The sequence below is a fragment of the Bombyx mandarina genome, chromosome 08 (assembly GCF_030267445.1).
Source record: "Bombyx mandarina strain Sakado chromosome 08, ASM3026744v2".
Taxonomy (NCBI): Eukaryota; Metazoa; Arthropoda; class Insecta; order Lepidoptera; family Bombycidae; genus Bombyx; species Bombyx mandarina.
This window is the reverse complement of record NC_143215.1, coordinates 6,447,172-6,466,312: the sequence shown is the minus strand read 5'-3', so window position 1 is coordinate 6,466,312 and position 19,141 is coordinate 6,447,172. Positions and strand designations below refer to the sequence as shown.

Here is a 19,141-nt window from a genome sequence, read left to right as displayed (position 1 = left end):
TTACAGATAGGTATAAGCATATTTATTGCGCATCAGTCATAAACAAGACAGAAAGAAACAACAAGAAATTAAAACTACTAATCAGGTATTAATCGACACTTTTATTTAGTCAGAAACTTAATTAAACGTACTTAAACATCACTTAACTTTATTATGTCATCCATGAGTACATATTATCGAGGTGGCACAAATCATGCCGCATATGACACTTATACTATAAAATGATAATAGGAACTTTAAAAAATACGAACTTGTTCATTTTGTTCAAATGGCTGTTAAGATACTGGTTTTTAAACATACAAAATCAAAAGTTAATTCTCGTTTAAAAACTTAACCTAAACTTACATACTAATATTAATAATCGGCGGAAGCGTGGCGGCATTGACGAATGATAAAACAATAATTATACTTTCATTAAATTAGAAAATAATAACGAAAAACAACAGAACATGTGAATTATAGCGGTGTATGTCGACATGCAATATTATATATTTATCAACATGTAAAAATGGATAGTGAAAATTATAATGAAAGTTTTGCGGCTCTAACCGGATATTTTTAAGTACTCTCGTCTAGCTAAGACTTTTTATAAATGAACAAGCTATTCTATAGCGGTGCAATAAGTTGTCAGCATACAAAACTACTACGAGTCGGGATCAACGCGAGTGCATCTGTGAATGTACGCGTGCACTTCTTTATCGTCTTCGGTAATAGCGCATGTGGTGTCGGCTGAGCAAATGCAGCTGAAAAAAAAACTTATGGTTAAGTGCATATAACAACCTAAGCAAGTACGAACCCAGCACCCATAAACACAGCTCACTGAGTTTCGATCCGGGTAGGTCGCGTTTCGGATCCGGTAGTAAATTCTGCTAAGCATTGCTCTTGCTAGGGCCAGTGTTAGGAACACTTCCGGTTTGAGTCCCGTGAGCTCACCTACAGCATAGGTAGGGGAAAAAAAGAAACTGGACAACAGATGAGACAGACTGTCAAATGAGGCTGTAATTTAATTTGAAACATTTGATAACCTTGTCCGTTAAGTTATATTTATTTAAATAACTAGCGACCCGCCCTCGCTTCGCATCGGAAACTGTAATTTATTATTGATTTCTCCACTATTTAATGGATGTTATTATACATATAAACCTTCCTCTTCAATCACTCTATCTATTAAAAAAAACCGCATCAAAAGCCGTTGCGTAGTTTTAAAGATTTAAACAGACATAGGGATACAGGGACAGAGAAAGCGACTTTATTTTATACTATGTAGGGATAATAAAAAAACTTAAAGAGCAAAAAAAGGTAATTATTGATAACGGAGAAAATTTTTCAGTTGATATTTTTTTATTTTTAAAACCTAGGTATAGCACAAGCTACGAATTCTGTAAACTTACAATCTGTTTGTCATGTTAGTCTGTATCATCTTAGAAACTGGCGAATAAACAGTCCAGGCGCAAGGAGTAGTCGGGGCGCAAATTATGGGCTTATTTCCAGATGCCTGTGTCATTTCTGCGGTTCCCGTTGTTTCTGTTGCTTCGGTAGTTTGTGTTGTCGGTTGAGCGGTATCTGTTACTTGGAGCTGTAATAAAATAACACTTTTTTACACGCTGATGTTAGAGTGTATTGTTAGCCCATGTGGGTAGGTACCACCATGTGTATTCTGCCGAGAAGCTGTAATGTGTTCGGGTTTGAAATACGAGACGGCTGGCATAAATTTGAGACTCAAATCACATGCCTCAAGGTGGATGGCAACAGGCAGTCTGCTTTTTCATCCGTTTGAGCAATGAAAAGACTATTTTTTTAATAGTTTAATATGCAGGAGCTGTCAACGCATATCATCGTCCAAGTTGTGTTCCCAGTATCGCTGATAACCGTAAGGGACGTTAAGTACTAGCCATCATATGTTCATCGGTACACATGAATTATAATGTCGCACATTGTATCAATCTGACTTAATGGGTGCATTGTATATTTTATCTAATAATGACAATATTGTCATAAAGGGCAAACGAGTTATCGTTAACGCTTACTGCGTCAACACAGTATTGTGATTTATTATAATTCGTATCCATATACTCGTAGTACATTCAGTACTTACTAGTGACATAATCTACATAGATACACTTTTAAACTATGTTTACTCATGAGAGAGTCCGAGAAGTTTATGCAATAGAAGAAGTCGCATTTGATGCTGAGTGAATAGAGTCAATTAGTATTTAGTAATAATTAGTATTTGATATTTAGTATCAGTATTTTGTTCTCAGACTGCTCAGAAATGTTGATGATGGCAAGATGTTCTTGGACTGTTCCGAGTCGACGGACTGACCTCTCGGACGTTCGTTTCACGTTCAATGATACAATATTGTTTCAACATCTCGGACTTGCGACCGTCGACCCATTAACTAGTCATAACATAAGATTAGATTGTTTAAGCATCTCGGACTCACGCATTAATTAAGATACTTAAGAGTCTAATTTTTGGTCGATTCATACTATACTCCAGAAGAAAAATAACATAGCGAAGAGCCATAGAAGAGATGAATGTTTATTTATTTAATTTATTTAATTATTTAATTTATTTCTTTTTGGATCGGCCATCATGTCCACGTGATAGCTTTAGTAGTTTTGTTCAAATAAGATGAGTGCTATCAAGGGAATTTCTTTATAACATTTACTGCCTTATAGTTTTCAAAAATAAAAGTAGTAGTTCTAGTCCTAAACCAGGATGGAGGTAGTAATTTTAAGCATTAAAATGCTTAGCAATTTTATTAGCTACTAGCTGACCCGGCAGACTTCGTAGTGCCTCAATCGATAAATAAAATGTATAAAATAAACTTAAAACAATGCATATCAAAGGAAAAACAAAATTACTATTTTTATTTAATTTCGAGCATTTTCATATTTATCTACCTTTTAAACCTTCTCTGGACCTCCGCAAATAATTCAAGACAATCGGTCCAGCCGTTTTCGAGTTTTAGCGAGACTAACGAACAGCAATTCATTTTTATATATATAGATTATAAAAGATCCTGTTATCACAATAAATTTTGGTTTTCAAAGACTTTAAAAGCAGGCGAGTGTAAAGAGTAATTTAATTTTCAAATATCGGTTATCGGACGAGGCACGCGACACCGTACAATCTGTACGCGCTCCAAGCCACGACCCGTCCTTGAATGTATTCGAGTTACGGGCTACATATAAATGCGATTTATAATGAACCGATTCTATTTACAAGACAATAAAAAAAGGGTGCGTGTACTTTTTTATTTAAATATTAATCAATTTGAAAAAAAAATCGATTAAACAACATCCTCAAACACGCATATTGGATATCCCTTTTCTTGACATCGTATAAATTCGGTAATTCTCGGTACGGTTCGGAAAGTTCAACTGCGACTATATTCAGACTCGCCAAGTTACGTCGGTCGTATTGTAATGAGCGATTTAGTGGGCAACTTCATTCTGTTAATTTTGTGTCACGGTGCGCGCGCATCGTAAAATTTCACTCTCATCAATTTTCATAACGCGCCTAAAGAAGTATAGCTTCAAAAAGAAAACAAAAAAATAATCGAAGTGCATTAAGTTTCTTGTACCGTATTTATTAATTTTTTCCGCACCTATTCGGCAGGAGCCTAAAGCCTGTTGCAACTTCTCGCAGACGGGCCGGCGAGCTCACGGGCTCAACCTGATTATTTATTAAAATAGATAAGTCATCGAATCAACGCGCAGTGTTAGATTATCTGCACACGTTTAATTCGAGATTGTAAAGGCCCCAAACGTAAAATAAGCTTTGTATCATATTTCTGTAGTCATTGATGTTATACTGTATTTACGTCAATAGTTTCAACTTAATTGTTCGTCAACATTCTCAGAAATTACGTTGATTTATTTCATCAGTATTATTCTACAAATATTAGTCAATGTCGTGCGCACTCGCTATATCTACCGTTCTATTTATTTCTGCTGTTCCAATGTAAAATAAATCATCAGAAAGGGAGAGAGATAATTATTTTATTGCTTGTACTATTTTGACGATACACGATCACCAGTAACGTCCCACTTATATTTAAATATGCTATGTGTGAATGAAAGTGTAGGTATTAGGTAGGTAACATGTAATAGTATTAGATGTGTAAAATTAAATGTTCCTACCATCACATTCAGTAGTACATTGCGTGAGGCACCGTATAAATAAACAGGGAATCAGCCAAAAGTTCGTTGACTGGGTTTGTTTTCGTCTATTTTAACTATTGCGCCGTGAATATTGAAAACAAATTTCTATCGTGAATATTGTAAACAAGTATCGTGTTTACCTTGATATAAATAGCGTTAGTCTCGTTGTCATTTAAAATTATTATCAAAGTTTTTGTTTTTTCTACAAGAGAGTAGAGGTATAATATTTATATTTATGTTTTCGTGTGATAATATTATTAGAAACTTGGGAAACCCGGTTACACTAGACTGTAACTCGCTAAATGTAAGAAAAACATTGAATTCAACTATTCTTGTGGTAGCGGTACAGACTTCTCCCTGGAATAAGCTTCATTTTTTTTTTTTTCCTACCTGACCTGTTAGCCTTGAGAGGGTATTCCAGCGTAACGTTAACTAGTAGGTGAGCTCACGGGGCTCAAACCTGACGACGTTGCTAACACGAACCCTAGTAAGAGCAGTGCTTCGCAGAATCTACCACCGGATCGGAAACGCGACCCACTGAGAAGACCCGGCGAGAAACTCAGTGGGCTGTGTCTGAGGGTAAGCTTCATTACCGTCTAATGAATGGTATAGGAACGCATAAAGGACAAACATGCACACATTAAATGAATGTATGCAGGTTTGTCCTTGTCCAGTGTTATTTATACAGAATAAAATATATTCTAGTAAATTAGATGCACATTTTGTAGTTCTGAATACGATAATCTGTTTATAGAGATTCACTGAATACAGACACCTCTTTTGGACAAGAAGACATTGGTCATTTTTCATGAATTTCCTGATAAGGAAGTTGAAAATTGATATTTCGTACTATATGCTAAGAAATATGTATGTATTTTACAAATTTGAAGCCAGTAAATAGTAGGAATATTTCCTTGTTGTAATCTATGTCATCGTGGTAAAATATAATGACAGATCGCGTTACCTACCTACCTACTCTTATAGAGCTTGTTATTGTAGCTAGAACTTACAATAAGTGTAACCACCTTTTTTTTTACTGTTACCAATAACAGTATGTAGTGAGAGGCTTTGTTATGCCCCTGGCATTGTTGACGTTTATGACTGGCGATAGTCAATCACCATTAGGTGGTCTGCATGCTCGTATGCTCACAAAAGTTATTTATTTATTTAAAGTTAGTTATTTACTGGTGGTAGGACCTCTTTTGAGTCCGCACTGGTAGGCACCACCACCCCGCTTATTTCTGCAGTGAAGCAGTAATGCGTTTCGGTTTGAAGGGTGGGACAGCCTTGACTATATATATATATATATTGTTGACTATACTGAGACCTTAAAACTTATATCTCAACGTGGGTGGCGTATTTACGTTGTAGATGTCTATGGGCTCCAGTAACCACTTAACACCAGGTGGGCTGTGAGCTCGTCCACCCATCTAAGCAATATAAAAAAAATTATGTTAATGAATTAGATAGATATTGAGTTATCTATAAGCGTGGACACACTTAATCTTTGCCCCCCAAGGTTAGTAGTGTACTTACTATACGATCTGCTTGTATAGAATTCATCTAAAATTTGGGTGCTTGCGCGGTTAATACGTGATGACGGATTACGCGCCCAATGTCGAAAGCCTCGATGGACATCGAAATCTCAACATGTTGAAGTTATAAGAAGAACTCAAAGTTAAGGTCTTCAGTAATTTCGTGATAGCTTTGAAAACTTGCCAGTCAATAAAAGTACCTACATTTTTAATAAGATCGAGTGAACCAAGATTTTGTAGACTACCCTCAATGAGTTAATACGTAGTTCTATTGTGCAGAGCAGAAACTGTTTTTAAATTATTTTTCCACATGACAGCCTTTGTTGTAGCTGCAAAAATATAATTACTTTGTTAATGAGTCACTCATGGCTCGGACTTAACGCTACGTGCTTCTGTTAATAAATTGTAAATAATGAAGCTCGTTCGTGAAATAGAAATGCTCTCAAAGTTTCTACACATTGACGTTTTGCATATATTGAACTAACGATATAACATTTCCGATTTTCGCAAAAGCATAACGCAAGTTTTGAATCACACGTTTAAATGATTAAAAAATTAAGAACAATTCACGGGTAGCTCTGACCGTGTTCATTTAATTGTCCAGTGGAAAATTATTTTCATGATTCGCTTTATTTATATAATGATAAAAGTATTTCATGTATTTTATTATTATTATCATATTCTGCATCCCCATACCCACATTTGGTATATAGATTTATTTTTAAAGTTTGTCTTTAAAGGCGGCTCTCATCTCATGACCAAGTTAAGCTTTCTGCCTCCAGAAATATTCTCAAAGCATTCGGAAAACTAAAACCGAACATGCAAGAACAAAGAACTTTAAAATTAACGAAATCTCGTTCGAGTCTCATTTCTTCAATGAATTCTACGAGTATGAGTCACTTTTACGCAGTAGCAGGTAGTTAAAAATAAAAAAATTAAAATTTCGTTTAAGTTAGAAAGCTTACATGTTTCTAGAATATTCGATTCGTAGGTTATAATTTCAATCAATCCCTACTTATCGTGGGTATGGGTGGTTACTCGGTTACTTGGTTTGTCCGGCCTAAACCATGTAAGGTAAAGGGTTTAGCATCTAAACGGTATTATGATGAAGAGAATTAAAATGATATTGACGGTAGTACACATATAAGTTTTTACTATTCTTACCGCGTTGCAATCACGTTTTCTGGCTTAAGGATAGAACAGGGTTTTTTTTTCGAATCTCTTCCTTGGAACTCAAAGCAGAGCATCTGGATCCTTGTAAAGATGTCAATGAGTTTTACAGCTTTTCATTAGGAGGCCCATTTAAATATAATAGTGTTGTCGTTTTTTCATAAAGAACGTATTAGCAAATAATTACGTACGTATTAAATAAATTATATTTTTATCACATTATTAAAGTTTGGATAAAATTTGTCATTTTATAGAAATAACGATTTAGTACATGGAAGTTTTTTTTTTAATAACCTTCTAAATAATTAAAATACACGATGCTCCCGCAAAATAAAGATGATATTTTTATAACAAAACTTAGTTTTGAATTTTACTATTGTATGAACGCTTAATTGACCATTAGAAAATAAATAACTGGGCACGAAAAAATTAATTATAAATAGGAATTGTAAAACTCTTGCGCGATAAACGATCATTATGTAAAAGCACTTACCCTGTCCTTGGGAACATTGGCAGCCGCGAAAGCACAAACCGCCAGAATCAGTAATACACTCTGCCTCATGATTTCTAATTAAAATAATTGGTTAGACGTAGAAGAAAGTAAGATTCGCACAGCGGCAGATCGTGGAGTGGCGGCAGCGGTGAACTCGCGCCGGCTTTTATGTATTCAACGAAACCCGGCGCTGTGATCACAGTAAAATCCAAATACATATATATTTACGACGTATTTAGTTCGTTGGGTAGACAAAGGGATACTTTTAAGGCGTAGAACACGAAATTGTAAACTGTGAACACAAAAAAATATGTCTTGTAACTGTTATTCTGTTGTATAAAAATGTAATCTTGTAAATTATTGTGAATTCTATGTACGTTTTTATTTTTATAGCTTAGATGGGTGGACGAGCTCACAGCCTACCTGGTGTTAAGTGCTTACTGGAACCCATAGACATCTACAGCGTAAATGCGCCACCCTCCTTGAGATATAAGTTCTAAGGTCTCAATATAGTCACAACGGCTGCCCCACCCTTCAAACCGAAACGCATTATTGCTTCACGGCAGAAATAGGCAGGGTGGTGGTACCTACCCGTGCGGACTCACAAGAGGTCCTACCACAAGCCTATATCATATTTTAGAGCGTTCAAAAGATTAGTTAAAGTCAAATACAACACTTTGCTGAGCAACATCTCTTAAATCCAAACGATGCTGTTTGATGATATTTCTAAGATGAAATCTAGTTACTAAACCACTTTCAAACTAGAGGGAGAGGTCAATATGTTACTTGATATTTGAATGGATACAGGCAAAATAAAAAAGATCCTTCAAGTTTTATTCATTTACTTTATAGGTACAGGAGAAGCAAAATTTAAAAAAAAAACATGTTATATATTCTTGTATCTTCCACTACTTTAGGATTGGTATCGTTCATGTTCTTACTGACAAATAAAATTGAGGACACATCATTGCAAGATTAATGCGGTGACATTCTACCATGGTCTTTGTTTTAATTCTTCTCAAAAGGCTTCTTATGGATTGTTCAACAGTACACATTGTGAAGGAAGGAATAAATGTACCACTTTGATTTCGGTCCCAATAAAATTTTGGACAGATCTTCAAGTCGTAAATATGATTGATATAACTAATGTGGAACTATAGTGTAGAACTATTAGAAATCCTCATTGCGTAATTATTAATTCAGTTAATGGACAACTCTCTGCACATGCGTCAAATATCGAACACGTCAATAATTGTTATTGCAACTGATAATTCATACGGTCTACGATTTTAGTGCATGATTTATTTAACTCATACACAGTTGAACAGGTTTTGTCCTATAGTTAAATTTAACATTAATATTGTATCATTTTAAAATTTTACTAAATTACGTTTTAGGATAAGGGATATTTAAGATTATTGTGCATAAAACAAGGGGAATGTAACTTATAAGTATTTTGCCTTTTCATAAAAAAGAAAATAAATACTTTTCACATGTCTTTTTTTATACTAGTGGTCCCGCAGTAGTCGAAATTCGACTATAATTAATTGGAATTCAAAGTTTGTACACTATTATGATTGTATTTTATACTTCTATAATCACAAATTTCACCAAAGGCTATACTATAAAAAAATATTAATAAAGACAAACTATATTTAATCTATTCCCAAATTTACCACAGACGTCAAGAACAAAAGTTTAACAATAAATAGTAGGTATGCATGCGCGTGTGCGTCAAATACATGGTATGTAGTGTGTGTAATGTTTTCTTTATTGATTTAATGTATCTTTTATGCATTATTTAAAAACAATATTAGCATTGTGCACTTCTTCTCTATATTCTCTATAAGTGTAGAAAATTTCATATTCCTCCGTCCGCGCATTTTTTGTAAAAAGGGATACAAAGTTTTTGCTTCACGTATTAATATATAGATTTATGCCTTTTGTCAAGGTCACCGCATTTGTTTTCTGATTCATCGCTACTAGTACACGTGCCTATTATCGAAGGAGAAATCATAGGTTTCAGTTATTCCAAAGTCACATCGATATATAAAGCTATATACGGTATGTTTACAAATGCTCACGGCGGCCCGTGCGTCATGAATTGGCATTATTTATTTCATTCGCGACAGTTGTTGGTGCCCGGTTGTTTAGCCAATTTCAAAGCTTTGCATTACTTTTCCAATTTTATAGTACATTAGAAAATTAGCTAACTTAAATTAAATTTAGCTAAAGCTTAAAATTATTATTTCAAAATGAAATGTGATATCATAAAAACGATGTGTTCTTAATGCAAATTAGGAACATTGTTACGAAATTAGAAAATACCCGCGAAATTTATATGTAATTTATCAGATGAAAAAAATAATCATTTATTACGAAAATTACGAATTTATTACGAAGTGAACGTTGCGAAGTTATTATTACGTTATTTTCTTATCTATCATAGAACATAACTCAAAGTCTCAGTTGTAGTACAACCAACGGCTGTATTTACGTAACAACTTCATAACACCTAAATAAACCTTACAGGTTAGCGTTAATATATAATACTATCATGATTTATAAAAAGACAAATCAGAATTGAAAAAAGAAAATATTTTTTCAATTTCCTTTTATTGATTTATACGGATAACGATTTTTTTATTTTCTAGCGTACTTTGTGTATCCGATTCCGACGAAAACTGTTAGGATTAATATCGAAAGCAATTTTGAAAATTATTATACTTTAAATTATGCCTACACCATTTCTTAAACGTTCAATCCGGTGAGTTTACATCTTAAAAGGGCCCCAATACCCGACCTTTATAGGTCATTCGTATAACATCAAATATTTACTTATGTTTTTTATGAACGCTAATTATTTACATCTTACAAGTTAAGGAAATTGATGCGTGTTAGCTAATTAAGTAAGCACTGCATTTAACTAAATGTAATAATATGTATCATGTTCTGACAACAGTAAGAACTACTGCATAGTACTTGCTATCAAATCAGAATCGAGAATCAAGATCATCCGGAAGAAACAGAGGCATCAACACTGTAATGAAAAAGGAAACGAAAAAGAAATGAAATTTGTGAGTCATTACAAGTTAAAAAATCTTCAACTACAGCACAATATTTTTTTAAGAAACATACGATAACATTTCTACTTATTTGACATATAATGTTTTATCTTGTTATAGTTCAAATCATTAGACATAATAATAACGTTGAAAGCCCGCGGCATCCGAATTTCTTAAATAATCTAACGCCGTTATTTACCAATTTGGCTTGTACTTGACAACAAAGGCTTTATGTAGGCGTTTTATATAATCATTATGAAGTAAAAAAAAAAACAGAAATATAAATGGAGTAGAACATTGAATAGAAATGGAATTTCACAGACAATAGAAATAAACATCAAATAATGAATGATAGCAAAAACTTGCGTCACAAAAGTTTCATAGAATCCGAACAAATTTAATTGCCTATAAAATATTTTACGCTATTGTTTGCGAATTGATAGATATTACAGAGCATTTTGAATGCTAAACTACATGAAATGAAATACTTCTGTCTCTGTATTCTTTTATTTTATCCTATAGCTATATTATATTATAAAAACAGCCATATTGGAATTGGCTACATTAGTAATTTAGGTTAGGATGTCGCTTGTGTTTCTTTCTTTCTAGATACTCCACGTAAACTAATTTGAACTATACTTTCCTTTCATCAAGCCCAGAGATTAATAAGATGAAACACATTTAAATCTGAACTGTCTCAATATATACAAAGTAAAATTTAACGTTCAATGATTTTATATTAGTTATATTTAGCGATTTTGTACTCAATCAAGTGAAATTGCAAACATTGCTAGTTTATGATATGGAATACACGTGTCCACTGTAACGTTAAAATACTAGGTACTCCCATATAACTCTATATAAGAAAGGGTAGTTCGGTTTGTCGATAATCCGGATCGTTTAGTTTTTTAGTTTAGGGATGGACTTCGCTAGTTGCTGTTTGGTACCGTGTGTTTTATAGGGAGTGCTCGGAATAATTGGTTGAAATGATCTTGTCATTTCGTTTTAACCATCACACTTCCCGCCACAGTGCATTTCCAGAGATTTTTTTCCATGCCATGGCCATCTAACTTTCGAATTAACTTCGTTCCACGGTGCTACCCGGTTGCTATGATATTACTTCTTCTTCAAACGAGGCTCGAGGAGAATTCTCATCCGTAGGCCGTTGCTTGCTTTTATCCAGGTGATGTCCATAAGCGACTGTGACCGCTCACCATCTCGGGGGTCATATGCTGATCCGTCTACAAATATAAAAAAGTGAAATCTCAAATAATGTTTAATAATTAACCGTTGCAACCGGGGCAGCCGTTGTAACTATACTTGAGACCTTAGTACTGATATCTCAATGTGGATGGCGCACTTATGTCGTGGAGGTCTATGGTTTCCAGTAACCACTTAACACCAGGTGGGCTGTGACCCACCACCAACCACCACCCACCACCCACCATAGCAATAACAAATTTTTTTTTTTCAAACTTCATATTTTGTGTTTGAATATCGACATTTCATATATCGTGTAGGTTTAGTTTTACGGAGCTCTAGTCCGACCATGTCGTGACCATGAAAAATCTAATAAACCGTGAATAGCCAGCCAATGATGAGTTCCGAGAATAACTCCATTCCGGTGCCAGTAGCGTAACAGAGTGCAGCGAAATGCATAATGCACACTTACCTGACATTATAAATATTTAAAAGCAGTGACCAATGACAAATAAATGTATTCAGATTACCTACTTATATTTCACAGAACATTTATCTACAATTTTGGTATTGATAATAGATTTACATTATATGAGTTACCTTCGGTTAATATTTTGGAAAACTTTTGCGACTTGCGAAAATGTTAAAATTGAACGACTAATAAAAAATATTCAAATAAATATTTGGATTGAAACAAGAGGTATAACTTTGTAGATTACCTACTACGCAGTTCGTTTGCTAGATTTCAAGATGGCTAAGTTAAGGCTATCTATCTATCTTTACTTTTACTATCGATTTGAGTAAAAAAGCCATTTTTAAAAAGGTCGATTTTTTATTTATTAATTATTTGTTTGTTATTATTAAATTTACTAATTTAAATCCCAGTAGATGAATTATTGAAGTATCTATTGAAAATGGGACATAACTTAAAATCTTGTTGAATACTCTTAGAACAATTAATCTACGCAGTATATCACTGCAGGATTGCTTCTGTATGCAATGACCTCTAAAGTTCAACGAACTAGTTTTTTTTATGATTGAAGGATTACTGGTGGCCCGGAGGCCTTTACAGTTTCATCAGGACAGGTGGGCGAGCAAAGGCTCAGCCAGGAGGGGTGGGATTTGCTAACAGCTACCCGAGCGCCTCCGAAGGAGACCTAACAACTCAAGAGTAGCTGCTTCGCGAATGAATCTACTACCGGATCGGAATCGCGACCCGCTGAGAAGATCCGGCGAGAAACTCAGCGAGCTGATTCATGGGTTAGGTTGTACGGCGAACTCTTTGTCGAGTTCGACGAGTACGGTTACCGAGGTCCCTAAGTCTGCTCCTAGAGCTGAAGGCGTCTAGTGCAAAGGTTATTGGATCGGATGGATCCGTAAGGACGTGTCTAGGGCGTCGACGGTGACTAGCTCCTGCATGATCAGGATTCGGGGAGTAGTCAGCGGCGGCTACGATAAGGCGATTATCATGACGCATAGCCTTATCGAAGTACCATTCCGACGCTGACTTCATGTATTTCTGGAGCAACGAACTAGTTTGGTTGAACAGCGGGCTCGATTTCATATATGACACGATGATCAAACGTTGCACCAATAACATTTTCGAAATTAGACTAAATATGCACAAGAACGTCATATACATTAAGATATGTTTTGCGACGATTTCACAGGGCCTGGACAGCTGCCAAACTGTCAGACAAAACAACAGTTCTTCATGAGCGGCACCCAAACAAATCTCGATTTAACGAGCCCACAAAAAAGCCAACATTACGATGTTACCAGTTCAGTATTTTTTTTTAATAACCTCTTTAAACAATTTATGGTCCTGTCTCTTCTTATAACTAATCTCTTTGACGTTAATTTTCGAATTTACCAGGAGCTATTCGCTTATATTATCGATGAGGTGATACACGAGCCTACAACAGTCTGAGTTTTTTTTGTGTTTATTACGCCCTCGCCTACAACAGAATTTATAAAATACTACGAAGCTTTGTGAACTATAAAAATAATTATATTTTTATAGGCAACATCTTGGGTGTAACCCAAACGTTGTCGATGTCTATGGGTGACAGTGACTACTTACAATCAGGTGAGTCGTATGCTACTCTACCTAAAGGGTCAATGAAAAGTTTATATGATCGACCGGGCTAATTGGGAACTTATTTGCAAGTAATGGAAACAAAAATGTTTTTATTTAAAAATGGGTTAGGTCTGAGAAGTTTTCCTCATATGCACCGTATAGGTCTAGAATAAACATTATCTTGCGATCTTCTGAGCTTTTTAACGTATTCTTTTTAAAACGAATGCATTATATGGACACTCGGGCTAGACAGACGCTTTCCTACTCCGAAAAAGAAAACCTTCAATTCGATAGCACTGACACCATAGTAAACCTAACACTATCCCGATACCACCTAAGGACTTACTTAATTTTTTTGAAAATTAGGCCTACCGTGAAGAATTTAATGAACTCATAATTTTAACACTCTAAGACAGTGATTATCAAACTTATTTCTTTTACCGCCCCCTTTGAAAATCAATTATTTTTCAGCGCCCCCCATTTTTTATACACCCTTAAAACTTTAAAACCACAATTTCATTAATTTCATTAATAACATTCACATTTTAGTAAATGTAGTACCACGTAGTACTAATTTGTAGATGCTATTTTTGTTTCTTCATATTATTATATGTACGTACATTGCTACAGAGCGTGTATTTACAAATTTGCAAAGTAAAAATGAATTCTTCTCATCAACATGTTTGTTTAAATTCAGAATTACCAAAATACATTGCTATTTCACTGTACTATTATTGTACGAATTTATTAGAACGAAACTATTTTTGTTGAATATTTTTCTCATTAATACAAGATTCTCATCATAAGATAATTAAAATTTTATATTTCGACTAGTAAATAATACTACTAACAATAATAACTTATTAAACTACAAAAAATAAATTAATATCATTTCGGATTATAGATAAATATGGGTAATTTTTCATGGAATTTTAGTTTATAATTTAGAACTGGTTCAAATAAAAACCGCCGCCTAAGCCAGCGTTTTTATTATTTGTAATAATTATTATTGATAATAAAAAGTTGGGGAAAAAGTCTTTTCGCATTATAGTATGTATGAACTTGTAATAAAATCTCTTTAGCTATACTATTTGTATCTAGCTGGTTTTGATGTCATTAAAAGTTTAAATTCTAAAGAAGATAATTCCAAATTAAAATTAGGAAGATGTGTGATTTTTATTTATTTTTCGTACTGTCAAGATGAGTGAATCTAATGAAAATATTCGATACATTTTAAAAATTTACTACAAAAAAGGTAAAAATGCAACGCAAGGCGTGAAAAAAATTTGCGATAATTATGGACCTAGTGCAGTGTCTGTGAGAGTAGCACAAATTTGGTTTAAGCCTTTTCAATCCAAAAATTATGATGTCAAAAATGCACGTCGCTCTGGTCGCCCTATTACGGATAAAATCGACGCCATTTTTGAAAAAGTGGAGCAAGATCGGCATATCAGTAGCTACGATGTAACTGAAGAACTGGGAATTAACCACAAAACAGTTTTGGCGCATTTGAAAAAAAACTGGGTACACAAAAAAAGCTCGATATTTGGGTACCTCACGAGCTCACTGAAAGAAACCCAATAAACCGTGTACTCATTTGTGATTCTTTATTACGACGTAATGAAACCGAACCATTTTTGAAGAAGCTCATAGCTGGTGATGAAAATTGGATCATGTACGACAGGAACGTGCGAAAAAGGTCGTGGTCAAAGGCCGGTCAGGCTTCACAGACTGTGGCGAACCTTTTTTTTTTGGAAAGGGTCCGAACCTCCTACGAGGTCCCCGCGCCTAGGGGGCGCGCGGGGTATGTGAGACTCAACGATCTGCAGGTGTTGAGAGCAGATCGCGGGCCCAAGGATTTTAGGGCCCACCCACTAAACGACTCCCCTGCACTCTTACACCCGACGTCCGATCTCCGTCCGGAGTCAGAAACCGGTCAGAGTAGGTTCCCGCGGTCAACACTACAACCAGACACGCGGCGCTACCCCGAGGACGCCCGACCGATGGGTCGTCGAGGCGATAGTCGACGACCAACGACGTCGGTCTCCGCGGTACGGCGGCCCTACCAGGCCGCTCGGGCGATGTCGCTGGTGTTTCGGGATACTCCGCTGGGCCAGAACCAGCCTGCCGGGTCGGAACGCGATACACCGCCGACCGGGTTGCTCTTCTACAGTATGTTCGGCAACGACAGCGACGACGAAAATGCGGACCGCATCGCAGTCCGCAGCCACCGACCCGCTGTCCCGTCCTTCTGGTGCTAGCGCGCTAGAGTGGCGGTAGTGTGCGGCGCAGCCTCAACCCCCTTAGGTCGCCCCGCGACCATCACCGGGAGGAGACTGCCTCCTTCTGCGAGATGGTGGGCTTGCAGAAGTCGAGCATCGCCTGCCAGGACTCGTCGCTGCCGAGCATCGTAGCCACGACGGTCGGAAGTGACAAGTCCGGTCCTATTTTTGCAACGAGGACGCGGCGCTGCTCCGCGAAAACGGGGCAGTATGCGAGCGTATGCTCCGCCGTGTCCTCGTTGCAGCCACTGCAGTGGTGGCACTTCGGCGTCGGCTCCCTCCAGGCGACGAGGTGCAGGTAGCGACCGAAACAGGCGTGTCCCGTGAGCACCTGCGTCGCTCGGAAGGTGAGACGTCCTCGGTCGCGATTCACCCAGTCCGAGAGGACCGGGCGGATCACCTCGACGGTCCGTCGGCACGCCGAGATTGAAGCTTCCGCGCTCGAACTTCCGCCGCGCCGGGACGTGTCTCCCCCCTGGAGCGGAGATTGCATCGCCACGCGTGATCCGCAGCGAGCGCCTCCGCTTCCAGGTCCCAGGGAGGCGTCCCAGTTAGCACGCACGCCACCTCGAACGAGACGGTATCCACGAACTGCCCTGACCGCAATCGCGCGCTGCGGACGTCACAATGCCGAAACGTTGTCGCGTGTCAGGGCGTGGCACAACACGGGAGCCCCGTACAGTGCTATCGACCGCACCACCTCCGTGTAGAGACGGCGCACCACCACGTCAGGCAGCGTTGCCAACTCTACTAACTTTTCGGTAGATCTACCAACTTTTAGTGTCGTAATCAAACCTACCACTTTATCTACCAACTTTTGAAGTTTTCAAAAAGTTCAAATCAAACCTCCATGAAAATAATATTGAACTCTATATCTAACCCGATTCAATTAACAAATAACTGATTGTAATTTTTAAAACGTTTCAATTGAACACTATCAAAATGAGTGAAAGTGAAATGGAAGAAAATTCTCCTCGTCGAAAATTAAAAAAGATGCATTACAATCAAAAATATTCTCAACTATGGGAAAAAGAAGAATATTAGCGGCCTGTAATTCTGTTTTACCAATGGATTTCTAATAAAAATAGTTCAAATATGTCTTATCCAATCGAAAAGTAAATTAAGGATGCCAGATTCTTATTGGAGGGTCTCTAAAAAACTTGAAAAGTATGGGTGGTAGATGGTGGTAGATCTACCAACTTTTCATAGTAGGGTTTGTTGGAAACTACCAAGTTGTAGAACTCTATCTCCCACCTTGACGAATGTCGAGTTGGCAACGCTGACGTCAGGCCCCCCGACGTTCGGCAACAGCCGACTTAGCGAGCCGGTGGCCGCCATCAGTCGGGGACCTAATCTTTCAAAGTGAGCGCGGAAGCTCCAACGACCGTCCAGTACAAGACCGAGGTACCGCAACCCAGTTGCCTCGATCTCGACGCGAACGCCTTCGATCACGAGGTGGGCCCTCTGAGGCGGCGCTCTCCGGGCCCCGTGAAACAACAGGGTCTGGGATTTATCGAGCGCCACGTCCAGACCCAGCCGTCGGATCCTGCCGATGACGAAGGCCACCCCCGCGCAGGAAAGACGAGCAGACTCGCGCAAATCCTTCCCCCGGGCCACGACCAAAGTGTCGTCCGCGTAGCAAACTATACTCAGACCCGGGAGAGGAGCGCTAAGGGCGCTCCGCAGGACCCGATCATAGCCGATGTTCCACAAGAGAGGGCCAAGGACCGACCCCTGTGGAACACCGCGCTCGACGGGGAAGCGGAGCACCGTCTCACCGTGCCCGGTGCACACGACCGACCTATCCTCGAGGTAGGACCCGATCAACCGACGGAGATACGCAGGGACGCCGTGATACTGCAGCGCCCCCGCGATCACCGACCAGGGCAGGGTGTTGAAGGCATTGGCGATGTCCAGAGACACCGCCAGTGCAACCCCGCCCCAGCTGACAGCCTCATCAGAGAGGGTGCGCACGCGCATCACCGCGTCGATGATCAAGCGGCCCTCCCTGAATCCGAACTGCTCCGCACGGATCTCCTCCTCCGAGATGCTCGGAGGGACCACCTCAGCAGGGGCATCACCGCTCACGTCATTGCGTGGCAGCACGCCCATGAAGGGGGGCTCGAAGTCCCTCACCATCCGCGGGAACAGCCCGGAGACAATATCCCGCAGCTGCTGAGGCTGGAGACACTCCGTTACCGGGAGCGCCCGCGGTCGCAATTTCTGCGTACCGTCTGGTACGGGCGCCCCAGGGATCCTAATCGAGCGTCTCCAGGAGCGTCTTCATGCTCTGTGACTTGGCCTCGCCGATGGCCTGCCGCAGAGCTTCTCACGGCAGTCGGCACGTAGGCGGGCCGCCACCACTGTGGCGAGACCCGGGTTAACTCGCAACAAGGTAATGCTGTGTGTGTGGTAGGATTGGTAGGGCATTATTCATTAGAAGCTGTTACCACCAGGCAGGATCATCGATTCTGAACTCTACTGCGAACAACTGATGCGATTAAAGCAAGAAGTTGAGAGAAAGCGGCCGGAATTACTTAACAGGATGTGGTTTTTCATCATGTTAACGCTAGACCTCAGACATCTTTAGCCACTCAGTAAAAATTAAGAGAGCTTGGCTGGGAGGTGTTAATGCATCCGCCGTATAATCTTGACCTTGCACCAACAGATTTCCACCTGTTTCGGTCTCTTCAGAATTCTTTAGGCAGTGTCAGGTTAACATCATGAGAGGACTGCCAAAACCAATTGCGCGACAATTGGTATTTTGATCAGAAGCCCCAAAATTTTTATAGCAATGAGATCATGTTCCTACCTACATTATGGCAAAAAGCTATCGAACAAAATGGTACTTACATACTTTAGTTAAATGTAAATAAACTATATTAAAAAATGTTGTGAATTTTCTTAAAAAATGCGTAGAAACTTTTTCCCCGACCTATTACTGAATAAAAATAGTGAACAATGCTTGACACTGGACGGTAATAGGTTAATTGTAAAAAAAAATATTCTAAGACAACTTTTTGAACAATAATTATATACGTATTTCCATTTTATATAAACAATTATGATTCTTACATTAGTAATTTCTTATAAAATGCTAGGAAAATGCTGTAAAATGCCCTTATGTTAAAAACAAGAAATAAAGT

The 19,141-nt window shown here is 38.2% G+C and overlaps 1 protein-coding gene across 1 annotated transcript; it reads right to left on the bottom strand.

Annotated features, from left to right (window-relative positions):
- On the bottom strand, nt 1–7,561 carry LOC149502515 (uncharacterized). The gene is made up of 3 exons (XM_089729101.1): nt 7,369–7,561; nt 1,392–1,576; nt 1–743 (listed from the first exon to the last, which is right to left on the bottom strand). Exons 1-3 carry the CDS (start codon nt 7,435–7,437, stop codon nt 644–646), a joined length of 354 nt encoding a protein of 117 aa, XP_089585227.1. The 5' UTR covers nt 7,438–7,561; the 3' UTR covers nt 1–643.
- Between the last annotated feature and the right edge of the window lie 11,580 nt (nt 7,562–19,141).